The sequence below is a fragment of the Pezoporus wallicus genome, unplaced genomic scaffold (assembly GCF_028554395.1).
Source record: "Pezoporus wallicus isolate ANWC-B61680 ecotype Strahan unplaced genomic scaffold, APGP_CSIRO_Pwel_v1 contig_8824, whole genome shotgun sequence".
Classification (NCBI taxonomy): domain Eukaryota; kingdom Metazoa; phylum Chordata; class Aves; order Psittaciformes; family Psittacidae; genus Pezoporus; species Pezoporus wallicus.
The window spans coordinates 737,485-749,961 of record NW_026642442.1 but is presented as its reverse complement, the minus strand read 5'-3'; the positions used below and the strand labels follow the sequence as shown (position 1 = coordinate 749,961).

General features: G+C 47.4%; 1 protein-coding gene across 2 annotated transcripts; it reads left to right on the top strand.

Moving 5' to 3' along the window:
* Positions 1-276: 276 nt before the first annotated feature.
* On the top strand, positions 277-12,018 carry CDHR5 (cadherin related family member 5). Of its 2 annotated transcripts, XM_057430608.1 has the most exons (14): positions 277-402; positions 604-782; positions 1,629-1,679; positions 2,285-2,377; positions 2,495-2,593; positions 3,980-4,090; positions 4,417-4,593; positions 4,952-5,042; positions 5,886-5,983; positions 6,526-6,732; positions 7,771-7,887; positions 8,050-8,122; positions 10,481-10,638; positions 11,503-12,018. In XM_057430608.1, the coding sequence occupies exons 1-14, from the start codon at positions 324-326 to the stop codon at positions 12,001-12,003; spliced, it is 2,034 nt and encodes a 677-aa protein (XP_057286591.1). In that variant the 5' UTR covers positions 277-323; the 3' UTR covers positions 12,004-12,018. The 2 variants fall into 2 exon arrangements, with proteins under 2 accessions (XP_057286591.1, XP_057286592.1); XM_057430609.1 differs by lacking the exon at positions 1,629-1,679.
* Positions 12,019-12,477: the final 459 nt, after the last annotated feature.

Below are 12,477 nucleotides of genomic sequence, written 5' to 3'. Positions count from 1 at the left end.
ATACAGGGAGCATCCTAAGAGTCAGCCCTTGTCCTCCTTCGTGTTTATCACAGGGGGCTTGGCTCTAAATTCTGGAATGCTTCAAATACATCCTGTTGCTACAAGGAGTTTAGGGGCAGGTAAGACCCAGGAACACAGTAGAAATAGAAACCTATGCGTCATCATGTTCCATGAGCTTTAAATGGCTCTCAATAAGTCATCCAATGAGGCAAAGGTTGAACTGCAGTGGACCACACCAGCCAGGCAATGCTTTTTGCCTTCGTGCACTGGGAGAAGCAGGGCGAGAAGATCAGCTTCATCAGAGACAGGGGTTTTTCCTCAACATGGCTGTTTCTTACGGGCTCCTCACTTCTGTGCTCTTTCTGCTCCTCTTCATAACAGACATTTCAGCACAGCAACAAGGTAAGCTCGTGCAGCAGGTCCATGCCCCCATATGAATAACCCCATTGCAGCAAGCTGCACCATTACAGGGGGAGAGTTTTACCCTCCTAATCTGAGACAGCTTTGTTCAATGACCTTCTCCCCAACGGGAACCAGAGGGGCCTCAGGTCTCCCCCAGCTCTGTCACTAAGGCAATTTTGTCTCATTTGTGTGGTTCTCCAGGGTGTTCTGTTAGTGACAGTGAACCAAGTGTTTATGAAAATAACTCTCCTGGCTATGTGCTGACCACTATCCATGTGGATTCAGGCTTCACTGTGACCATTGATCCTACTTCCCAAGATGCCAAGTTTTTCACTATACAGGGGTCTGAGCTGCAGCTGACTGAATCTGTGGACTATGAGGTAAGCCTTTAGCTAACAGGCTATAAGGATGAGATGGGTAATTCTGGGGTCTAATGAATTTCAGCATGGGGGCTGGGATATTCAGGGACTCATAACCCATTTCTAAAGGATAAGTTGAGTTTGAGCTCACTGCTTGGGAGGACAGCCTTCCACAAGCAGAGTATAGGGAGCGGAGGGTGCATGGTGTGCCTGCTGTCACCTTCCTTCAATAACTGTCTGAATTAAAGCAAAGGGAAGTTTTAAAACCAAAAATGTGGCAACTGGAGTGTTCAGAGTTCTCCAGGACTCCTATAAAATGGTCCCTGTGTGCCTGTAGAAAACAGCTCAGAGCAGTGAGGTGCTCTTATGTGAAGCATAAAGGCAGTTTAAAAGGTCAGTGTAGTCAGATAGGTTGCTACTAACTTATTTTGCCTTTCTGGAATGCTCTGTTCACAGCCATAGGCGTCTTTAAGCTGCTTTTCCCCTGATGTAAACCCCACATGTATGTGAGTGAGCAGCAGACAGTGAACAACCTATGGCACTGTGCTGTGTGTGGGATGGTTCCATTTCTAAGTAGAAATCTCTGGGTTTACCTGAAGTCCTAAAAAATGGCCAATAGCTCTTCTGATGCTACAGGAATCACGGGAGAGGATCGAAGATAGGTTTGCTTTGACTTCATCATAAACAGGATCCCAGCACTGATGGAAGGCTGTAAAGGAAAGAGGAAATCAGATGGTCCTGAGAACCAGATAAAAACCCAGCAGCATTTCTGATCCAGCAATGCATGTACTTGTCTCATTTACTTTAGAAGGAGTTAGTACATTTTGGCTTGTTTCTATACTGACTCGGTTCTGGGTTTGCATACAGGAAAACACTGTGCTGATAGTGACCCTGATTTGTTGGCACTCTGACGTGCAGGTGAGTGCTCTTCCAAACACGCAGCGCTGTTATGGGGTACTGCAGGGCAACAGGTACTTCCCTCTGCTCCTCCTGGTCCACAGGCCTGGATGAGGAGAGGTCTTCCTTTGTGGACATACCCCTCTCAGTCAAAGAGAGAGCACCCAAAGCCCTGTGATAGGCCAAGGGGAATGGCTTGAACCTGCCCGAGGGGAGACTGAGCTGAGCTCTTAGGCAGAAGCTCTTCCCTGTGAGGGTGCTGAGGCGCTGGCACAGGGTGCCCAGAGAAGCTGTGGCTGCCCCATCCCTGGCAGTGCTCAAGGCCAGGTTGGACACAGGGGCTTGGAGCAAGCTGCTCCAGTGGAAGGGGTCCCTGCCTGTGGCAGGGGTTGGAACTGGATCAGCTTTAAGCTCCCTTCCAACCCAAACCATTCTATGAATGGGGAAAGGGTGGGAACAAGCTCCCTCCCCCTCTTCTCCCGCTGTGGGTTGGCTGCAAACCCAAGCCCCATTCAGTCCCTCCCCAGATGTGCCCCTTACACCATCCCCTCTGGTCACTCTTCAAAGCAGTATCTGCCCCAGCAGTCTTATTTTTGTCTTTGACTCTTATTTTACCCTTCCTGCAGAGTAATTCCTTGGACATTCTGGTGACCATTCTCAATGAGAACGACAACAGCCCCGTGTTCAAGCAAACCAACCTCACCCAAGTTGTTCCTGAGGTAAGCATCGCATGGAAGTGAAGAGGGAACTCAGTGCTGTGGGGCTAAGGAAGCATTAGCAGGGAGAAGTCTTCAGCCCATTTCCCAGAGAGAATAACCACAGCAACTTTGCTGCAGGATACAAAAGTGAATGCAACCATTATAGCCCGTGAGGAGTTAACTGCCAGTGATGCCGACCTGGACACCATCTTCTATGAACTCACAGCAACAGTGCAGGTGAGCATCTATGGGGGAAAATAGTAGCTCTAGAGAAGCCCTGGTGTTTAATTCAGAAGAGCCCAACTTTGGAGCCTCAGGTCACTGTATTGCATTTAGTTCTCTGACAGCTTTGACAGCACTCAAAAGGTTGGTTTGGTTAGCAGACGAGAGCTGTCAATATTTCAGGTATCAATCCTTTACTGCTTCTACTTTGATTCCATTGTACAGAATCAGCTCTTGTCTGGGATGTTCTGAGCAGTATCATCCAGGGAAGTGTTGTTGGGGTGTCCTGTAAACACGTTGGGTGGAGACCTTTGTACCTCACTGGGTTGAGGGCTGTGCTGAGTTGAACAGGGAAAGGAGGAGTCCTTGTCCTGCTTGCCAACACTGTCCATGCAAAGTGGAGATAAGTAGAGCTGCCCAAGATTCCACAAAGAATTCCAGACTGCTTTTCCCTGCTTCCAGTTCAGTGAGTTTATCTGCTTTTTAGAGGTTTGCTTGGTTATTCTAGTCAAGACATAGAGTTAAAGGAGAACCACAACAAGTGCAGATGGTTCTGAAGTAAAATGCAGGGTATGTTATTTCAATTTGCCTTTGTGGTGGTTTCCAAAGCTCTGGGCTAAGGCAACTGATCTTGTCAGCTCTGAGGCTGAGCCGTCCTTGATCTGTCTTGTGCGTGGATGTGAGATTGCTTGGCTGTCATGGACCCAAACCAAAGGCAACACGTTGAGTGTAGGAAATAAATGAGGTAAAAGATGTCATCCAGCGCCTGCTGAGCAGGAAGGCAGGCAAAGCAAGGGGTCTTGGAGAAGAACACTCACAGGAACGTGAACAAACCTTTCTGACAAGACACAATGAGGCCAATTGGAGCTGTTCAGTCTGGGCAAGAGAAACTCTGTGGAGACCTCAGAGCAGCTTCCAGTGTCTGAAGGGGCTACAAGGATGCTGGAGAGACTCTGCATCAGGGACTGTAGTGACAGGACAAGGGGTGATGGGTTCAAACTGAAACAGGGGAAGTTCAGGTTGGAGATAAGGCTGAAGCTCTTCCCTGGGAGGGTGCTGAGGCGCTGGCACAGGGTGCCCAGAGAAGCTGTGGCTGCCCCATCCCTGGCAGTGTTCAAGGACAGGTTGAACACAGGGGATTGGAGCAAGCTGCTCCAGTGGAAAGGTGTCCCTGCCTGTGGCAGGGGATTGGAACTGGGTGATCTTAATGTCCTTTCCAACCCAAACCATCCTTTGATTCTATGACAAGCCAGGATCTGGCATCCTCACACTGCCCCTGTCCACTCACCCAGGTCCTCAGGATTAAAGGTCTGACTGGGATGACAAAGACAGGAATGAGCAGTGTTTTGATCATGTATGTGACTCAGTCTCCTAGTAAGGATTTTCCTTTCCCCCCACCAGGACACAGAGGGTTATTTTGCCATAAAAGGAATTAATAACCCAGAAATTTATTTAAGAAGAGCTTTGGACTATGACAAATTTAAACTGACAACATTGATGCTGTATGCACGGGTAAGTTCTTCCGGAGGACCAAAGTGCTTTGTTTGCCTCAGTGGCCCTTAGCTGAAGGATAAGTCTGAATGGGAGACGTCTGGGATGACGGGGGAAGGTGGATACTGGGGTGGTGAATTTGGAGTAACCTTCCACCCTCCATAACTTCACACTTGCATTCAGTCCACCTTCATCAGCAGAATGAGATAATTCACTGCTTTAGCTAATCTCACTAAACTGCTAAGCCTTAGAGTGGAGTTACAACAGCTAGAATCCCCTGGGCCACTGGCTTTTGCAAGTGGGCTCTTCTCTGGGCATCTCATGAGTCTGCTTTGCCTTGGGTACAGGACAGGCCTGTGGGCAGCTCCGACACCACCAACACAGCTACTGCAACAATAAATATACTTATTGAACAGTCGGACACCAAACCACCCTGGTTCCTACCCTGTACCTTCATTAACACGGACAACAACATCTGCATCAGCAGTCCCTACACTGGGAGGGTCAATATCTCCGAGGTGTCGGTAAGCAGCAGTGATCAAAATGCATCCTTAACACTCAAAACAGCATCCAGATGCTGTTCCCAGTGGATAGTGCCTGTGGGCTCATCCTGATCTTCAGTCATCAATGCAGCCTGGCAGGGAGCCTTCCTGCTGGGAAGTGGAGGTTCCCCCACCCCACCCCAAGCAGCACTGCTTGTCCCTCTCCCTGCAGCACATCACAGTGAGAGGCAAGAGCTGGAAACCCCTTTGCTCTGGGCTGTCCTCCCTTTCCCAGCAATAGATGCCATTCTGCCCACACAAACCCACCAGAGCCATGCTGGGCTGGGAGGGTGCTGTGATGCTGCAGTGGGGTATGTAATGTTTTGCTTTGTTGTTGCAGAAGGAACCCCTCATCCTGGAGCCGGGGCCTATCCACGCTATTGATCCTGACTACACTATAAATGAAAGAATTGTCTACAGTATTGTTGGTGGTGAGTAGAAGTTGTCACCTTCCTCAGACTGCATTGCTCGTGTATCCCCTATGTTACCTGCCCAGAGCAGACCCCCTCCATGGCTGTCTAAACACACCCAGAATGTTTCAGAGTGAGGAAGAGGACTAAAGGTTTTACTTCTATTTTAACATCTCTCCAACATCAATGTTCTCATTATTCAAACACAGATTAGAGATGCAGGAAGCAATTTGTACCCCTGCATCAACACAAGATGGCTTCTGTGTCTAGGCTCCTTCTGTAGTCAGAAAGAAACAAGCATTTCCAGATTGAAATGCAGCTCACGTTGAGGCCAGTGTTCAAAGTAAGTTGGATACATCATGCCCTGAGATGCTGCTTTCTCTTCACAGTATACATAACAAGTTCAGGTAGGAGATGTTTTCCCCTTAGATGCCTAGAGCTATTTGAGACTAATCTCCACCCAGCTATTCTCTGTAGCTTGGTTTTTCACCTTTAAAATAGGAATAATTCTTCCTTTATCTCTCCTGAAATGCAGTTTGGGTTCAGGTTAGGGAACTGGAGACTTTCAGTCCTCAAATTGTAGCACAGGCTCTGGGCATTTAGCATAATTGAAGCTGGTTATATCTGGGCCTAGGCACTGGAAAGGCAAAGCTTTGCTGTTCTGCCTCATCCAGTTGGGTTTACATGCATCTCCTTAGTGCTTTTTGTCTATTGAGTCCCTCTGAATCCCAGCCCTTGGAGCAGCCAGGCCAGGAAAGCTGCATGATGCCCTGGGGGTATGGTCACTAAGATGTGAAAGTCCATGAGCACCAGGTCACTTGATGAAGGTATCTAATGATTGAATAGTCTTTCCATTTTCTGTAGGGGATACAGACAAAGTATTCTCAGTGGATGCAGACACGGGGAATCTGACTATGAACAAAGCAGTCACTTCCCCAGATGGGTTCCTCCTGCAGGTCATGGTAAGTGTGATGGCACAGTAGACAAGAGCCCAGCATAGCTGGCTTTCCAGGAGGCAGCAGTTTGATATCACAGGAGTCAATGACATTAATAATTCAGTTACACCCTTTCCTTTGGAAGGGCCTCTAGTATTTGACCAGTCTTACATCAGCTTACAAACCTCCTGCAGAAGTTGAGGAGTTTTCCCTATGTGTGGGTGCTACATGAAAGCAAATTTAACTGAACAGGGATGTCCTGCTGAGCTGAAAGTATGGAGGAGCGTGACTGGAAAGCTTTCTTTAGGAATGACTGGTGCTTCTGTTACAGTAGTTAACACAACCCTAGAGACAAGCTCCTCTTCTGGCTACAGCTCAAGAGCAAAGGGGTGAGCTGAAAAGAACTGTGCACAACATACCAAACACCATAAGGCCCCTTATACAGGCCTTGCTCAGAGCTGAAAGTGATGGGCAGAACCCCATGGGTTGCAGTGGGCTTCAGATCAAACTTATCCTTTTATTTCTCATCACTACTAGGAAATGGATAGCAGCTCTCTCTTTCTGTCTAGGCCACCCAGGTCAACAACATCCAGAAATACTCCGTAGCCAGTGTAGAGATTAAGGTCGTCAATAAAAGTGAGCATCCACCATACTTTGAGAACAAGATCTACAGTGGCCACGTGTCTGTTGGTCTGGCCCCGAGAAGCTTTGTCTTCCAAGCTGGTGATCCTTCAAGCCCCCTGATGATAACGGCAGTGGATGATGACTTCCCTGATGTAAGAAACTGAAAACGCACCACATTCATTCTCATTGCTTCAGGGATAGGATCAGAAAACATGAGGAAGGGGAGGTGGGAGAGGAAAACACATCTTTTCCTCTCGTGTTCTGTATTACATTTCCCTGGAAATTCCACCTGGATCAGAACTGCTTCTGGTGTGATGTAATGTGAAGGATCTGCTGGAGTACTCTGTTCTAAACCCCCAGGTTTATGTAGGTGAGCTGACCCACTGCAAAACAGAATGCTGAGTAAAGCCCAGGGTTAAGCAATGAATGGGAATGGGTCCAGGTCTGAATGAGGGCTGAGTGAAGTGTTTCCTAGAAGAGTTTGTGGCAAGATCCCAGGAGGACATGTCCTCCCTGTCAGGTCAAACGGAGTTGCCTGTGAACTGGCTTGGAAGGAGGAGCCAGCCCAAAGACAGCAGCAGACTAGGAAGGACCTGCAGTCCTGGGCCAGGAATTGTAACCTTCTCCCTGTAAAGACTCCTTTGGAGAGAGCCATTCTTGAGCAGTGCACTGGGAGAAGGGAGGGGAAGAGGCTTCCTGATCAGCCATTCCCAAGCACTGAGCAAAGAAAAGTTCTGGTTTGATTTCTCCAAAGGCTTCCATAGCATGACTGAGGCTTAGCAGAGGAATAACAGCCTAGACACAAAGGAAGAAATTATGCAGCCCTCAGCACGGGTCTATTCTCCACGTACATCCCCCTTTGGCACTGTTGTAAGGGCTAAACTGACCAGATTTACAAGGTTCCATGCACAGGTATGTTTTGCTTGGGCAAATGCTAAAGTTCCAACAAAAGCTGGGTGAGACTTGGGTTGTTTTGGTTGCAACACTTGGAGGATACATTCTTGACCTCTGAGCAGCAGAGTGAACCCACTTGAGTTCAGCCTTTCTCACCTCCTCAGTCCAGATTCATTTACTGCTCTGCACCCTTCCTCGTAGTTCAGGTGTGGCTGACAAGTCCTGCAAAGGCCTGTTACGAAGATGCCCTCAAAGCACAGACAGTGATTTAACCATTCATCCTTCTGGCTTTCCAGAAAGTCAACCCAAACATTGAGTACTACATAAAAAACAGCACTGACTTCATTGCAACCAAAGACGGATTCATCCTGACTAATGTGGTGCTGCAGTCCCCAGAAACCATAACCGTTGAGGTAGGGCAGCTTTCTTCATATCTTGCTGGGTCCTGGAAGGGAGGGGTAGCACGGTGAGGAGACAGGCAAGGTATGCTGTCCACAAAGGGCCCACCGTGTACCTTGGGAGGGAGCTGGACAGCTAGGAAGTCCCTAAGCTCTCTCTTTGCCACGTTCACACAGGCTGTTGGGAAAGACACGGTGAGCCTGCAGGAAGCAAGCACTGTGATTGTGGTGGAGGTCACGCATGCCGCAGGTAGGTTGAGTGTCTCTTTGGTTTCTGCTTTGTGGAGATAACTGGGGAGTCTTGTCTTCTTCTGCGGGCAAACCACCAAGGACAGGTCACCCACTGAAGTCTGTGGACCTGGCCTGAGACCAACCCCCTACTTACAGGAGGCTCTACAGTGGCTATGAGAGAAAACAACATCCTTACGATGCTGTCACCACATGCCTCAAAGAGCCTTCAGAGACTAAGTAGTGCTGTGTACTGTAATGTCTTGTTATTCTAAAGCTAAGTCTGGGGTTACCTCCTGCTGTTCTGTGGGTCAGAAAGAACCCAGGATGTCTAATCATGGCAAAGGAGGGTTGTCCTGACACCTTGGTACATCATTGCTCCTCTTTAGCCAAATCCAGAGAAAGCTGCAATGTTATTTCCTATTTATACAAAGCAGACAGAAGCTGGCACAACCCCACAAAGCCAGGCTTCCTCATGAGCCCGGGCTCAGGTCAAGTCAAGTTTTATCCTCTTAGCAGGAGAAATGACCCATGAGAAACAGGAGAAACCTGAGGCTCTATACACAACCCTCCAGCTAACATTTGGCTTTGTTGATGTAAAAATTTCTCTCACTTCCAAGCTTCTCAGAAATAGTTCTTATGTAGGTCTTATAATATAGTTAAATTTGAACTACTGCTTTGGATTAAGATGAGCCAATATCATGCATTTTTACATCAGGATAGGCACTTAATGCCCAGACTCCATTGTTTTAGACATGAATATGTGTGATTGAAGTTCCCAGCTGGGTGATCCCACTGCATCACTCTTTCATCACCACCATCGTGGGGAGTTCTGGAGGATAAAAATGTGGGTGCCTGGGTGTGAATCTGCCCCTTCACAGAGAAAACCACTGGCTGTGTAAAAACCACCTAAAAACAATTTAAGGGTGCAGCCCAGCTCGCTCAGTTCAGGTGTCAGTACATGGAGATACAACACTCCCAACAGATGTACCGACACCTTTATGGAACTTTTAAATGTTGCCCTTCCTATTTAAATCACACAAAATTGGACAACTATGCAAAAAAGTAGACTGAAGTTGCACTGAAAAGCTTAGAGTCTGAGAGGAATTGTGCTTTAGTCTATAGTCAGCATCCAGGAATGGCCTAAACTGGGCTCAGATCACCATTTGCCTGGCCAATCTGCAGGATATTTAACCCTGGACACTAAGAGGCAGTGCTAAGGAATCTGCATCCAACAGGTTGGAGGGTGTGTTACTGAGTGTCCCGATATCCAGGGAGAAACTAGGGTTATTTTTAACATACTCTTCTTCTGGGAAGTGGTAACTGTATGTTGGCCTCTGGTTTGCCAGAGCAAAGCTCACATGGATCTTGAGGTAAGTCATTCCCAAGGTGAGCCAGCTCTCACAGAGACAGTGTGTGCTGTACAGCACAGGAGGAGTTAAGGGTGGTGGAGCTCCATGGGCTGCAGCTCCCCAGGAGGTATGACGAAGCATAGGTCCTAAACCGTCACCAACTGTATTAAAGATAAACTGCGGGTGCAGTCAGATGTGGAGGGAATACTCAAAGTCCACTGTCACAAACAGGCCAGCATGAGAACAAAACTGTGATTCATTAATGATTAAACTTAGAGACTCATTTACACTACAAAGTGAAGCTGGAACATGTAAATAGGAAGAATCCAGCACCACCAAAGCTGTTTAACCCTGAGGAGGTTACTGTCTTTGTCTAATGTTGGTCTCTCTACAGATCTGCTTACACTGCCTGGTGGCTGAAAGCACAAGCTGCTCCTGAGAAGGCTGCTATATATTGCTACAGCTACAAAAAGGGAGGGAAGGCTTTCCTGTCCTGGGGACCTTCTAGAGCTTTTCCTGCTTTTTGTGCCTTTTTATGTCTTATTTCAACATGCTCATCAGTATCAGAGGTGATGCTCTGGATTAAAGGAACTTTGGCATTTTCACACATGTATAAACTTCACTTTACATTCTGGTGTACATGGATGAGGTGGGAAAGTGAAAGATGTACCTAGCTTTACTTCACGTAACATCTGCTGGCTTTATACTGTCATACGTCGATTAGGTTGGTTAAATCAGGGGGAAAAGTCATGTCCTGTGAATGGATGCTATTTCCACTTCATGTAACTTACTGGAAGTTATATTCTGAGGGTGGTGGCTTTAAAAACAAACCCTGTGCTTTTAGGGCAGCAAACAAACGGTGTTCTGTGATATTAAATACATCCCTGCCACATTCAGCACCACAGGATGCTGCTTTGCCCTTCCAAAATTGGTTGGAGCTTCTTCCACATTGGACTGTTACATTAAAAAAGCTTCCATAAAAAGGTGCCATTTTTAGGCTTTGTAACACTGTTTTGTTTTTCTTGTAGCTGGAGCTGTAACCTCCTCTGATAAGGCGTACACTGCTCAGGATATGGCTATCTTAGGTGGGATATTAGCAGCACTGTTATTACTTGCCTTAGTCTTCCTTGGAGTGATGATATATAAACAGTACAGAAAACCAGTCAAATACTTGATAAGGAAAAAGGTAAGTGCCTTTTTGTACCTGAATTTGAGTTACAAAGTGGGATCTGAGGAGGTTGTAAAGATGGGGTGGGCTGTCCAAATACTGTATGTCTGTGTGAAGGTGATAAATTGCTCCTGAGACACTGTTAGCAAAGGTAGCATCGCTTTGGTGATGTTTGCTGTTCTTTTCTGCCCCCGGAGCCTGGAGCTGTATGGTAGATGATGAACAGACATGGGAAGGTGAGAACCACGGTTCCATGGAGCGCAAAATCTAGGATGAACGTGGCACATGAGGGGCAGTCTCTGAAAAACCTGTGTCTGTGGCATGAGCCACTGTTCATCCTTCCTCTGTGGTCAAAAGAGATAAAGGCCCCTTCACATCCTATCCTAAAACCTGGACTTAGTTGTCTGTAGCTGATCTGTTTCCTTTTAGTGCTCTCAAGTCCATGGCAGGCTGGTTGCTTTGAAGCTAAGGAGATAATTCCTCTGACCAGATGTGGTTATCTTTGCATTAGGATGGGTGTGTCAAGATCCTAGACCCCACTGACTGCAACATGAGTCCAGAGCACATAGCTCAGATGAATACTTCATACCTCACCCTGAGTGAGTTAAATCCCGCTCCAGGGTAATACCCAAAGTGGATGGGTACAACTCAGTACATGTTGCTGGTGCTCAGCCCTCCTGGAAAACATGCCCATGCTTATCTGAAAAATAATTCAGAAATGGAGTCAGTAGTAAATAGCTGTTCTAAGGAGCTCTATCTATCCCAGGCTTCAAATAGGTGTAACTGCAAAAGAAGCAGTAGTAGCTCAGTCATTTCAGCTACTCCCTCTTCCCTTGTGTCTTCTCCTTTCACTACAATCACAAGGTGTCTCTCTTCCCATAGTTCTCAAAGGAAATCCCTGGGGGTTTCCAGAACCAAAGCTACAAGCGAGATTCACTCCCAGATGTGAGCACCAAAGAGCACGAGGCACCAGAGAACGGCAGTGTTGGGTCAGTGACACATGTACTGAAGCAACCAGCATTTCCATTGCCCTCTTCCAATGCAGAAGAAATGAACAGCCCCCCCAAGCCTTCTGTAGCCTCCACCATCACCTTTGACCAGGAAGAGAAAGAGGAAGAAGTGGAAGAGACTGAGCCTAAGAAGGAAGTGAAGTCTATCCTCAAGACAGACAGGAATATGGCAGATGATGGCTACAAAGCTGTGTGGTTTAAGACCAGTGTGGATCCAGAAGCTAGAGAAACAGTTGAGGTGATTGAGGACAATGCAGTAGATAGTGATGATGAGAGTGACCAAGATATGCACGAGAAGGAGGAGGAGGAGGAAGAGGAAGAAGATTATGACAAGAATGATGACCACAGAGGGCTGGGAGTGTCCTCAGCCTGAGAGCTCCCCACCAGCTGCAGAACTGATGGTCAACAAGTCTCACACAGATGACAGTGACCTAGGATGGAAATAGGCCTGCACCCACCCTCATCTCTCCTTCCCCCAGAAAAAAGGGGGAGTCTAAGCTGCTTTGCTGACATGGAGCCCCTCTTTCTGCTCAGAGGAAAAGCCGGGATGCAGGAGGATGAGGTTGCCTGTCCTGCTTGCCTAAATGCGGTGCTTAAAGCCAGAAGAGATTATAGCTACTTCAACACTTTTGTGAGACCTTGAAGTATCACTTAGGATCTGGGGGATGGATGGATGTGTTTCATGGGAGCAATTGAGCCACACAACCCAGTGCTCACCTCCTCTCGATGGGTAAATAAGCCATCACTGACTCCTTGGCTGTTCCTTTTAGGGTGTTTGATGCCAACTGCAGGGTGTAAGGCAGGACAAGTCACCCTGACCCTGTTTCAGACTGTATCCAGAAGCTCG

What these genes read in the sequence shown, in the direction of transcription:
- CDHR5 (XM_057430608.1), top strand. Translation starts at nt 324, where the DNA reads ATGGCTGTTTCTTACGGGCTCCTCACTTCTGTGCTCTTTCTGCTCCTC. An exon ending in CATTGATGCTGTATGCACGG is followed by an intron (nt 4,091 to 4,416) that starts GTAAGTTCTTCC and finishes CCTTGGGTACAG; the next exon opens with GACAGGCCTGTGGGCAGCTC. An exon ending in AATACTTGATAAGGAAAAAG is followed by an intron (nt 10,639 to 11,502) that starts GTAAGTGCCTTT and finishes CTCTTCCCATAG; the next exon opens with TTCTCAAAGGAAATCCCTGG.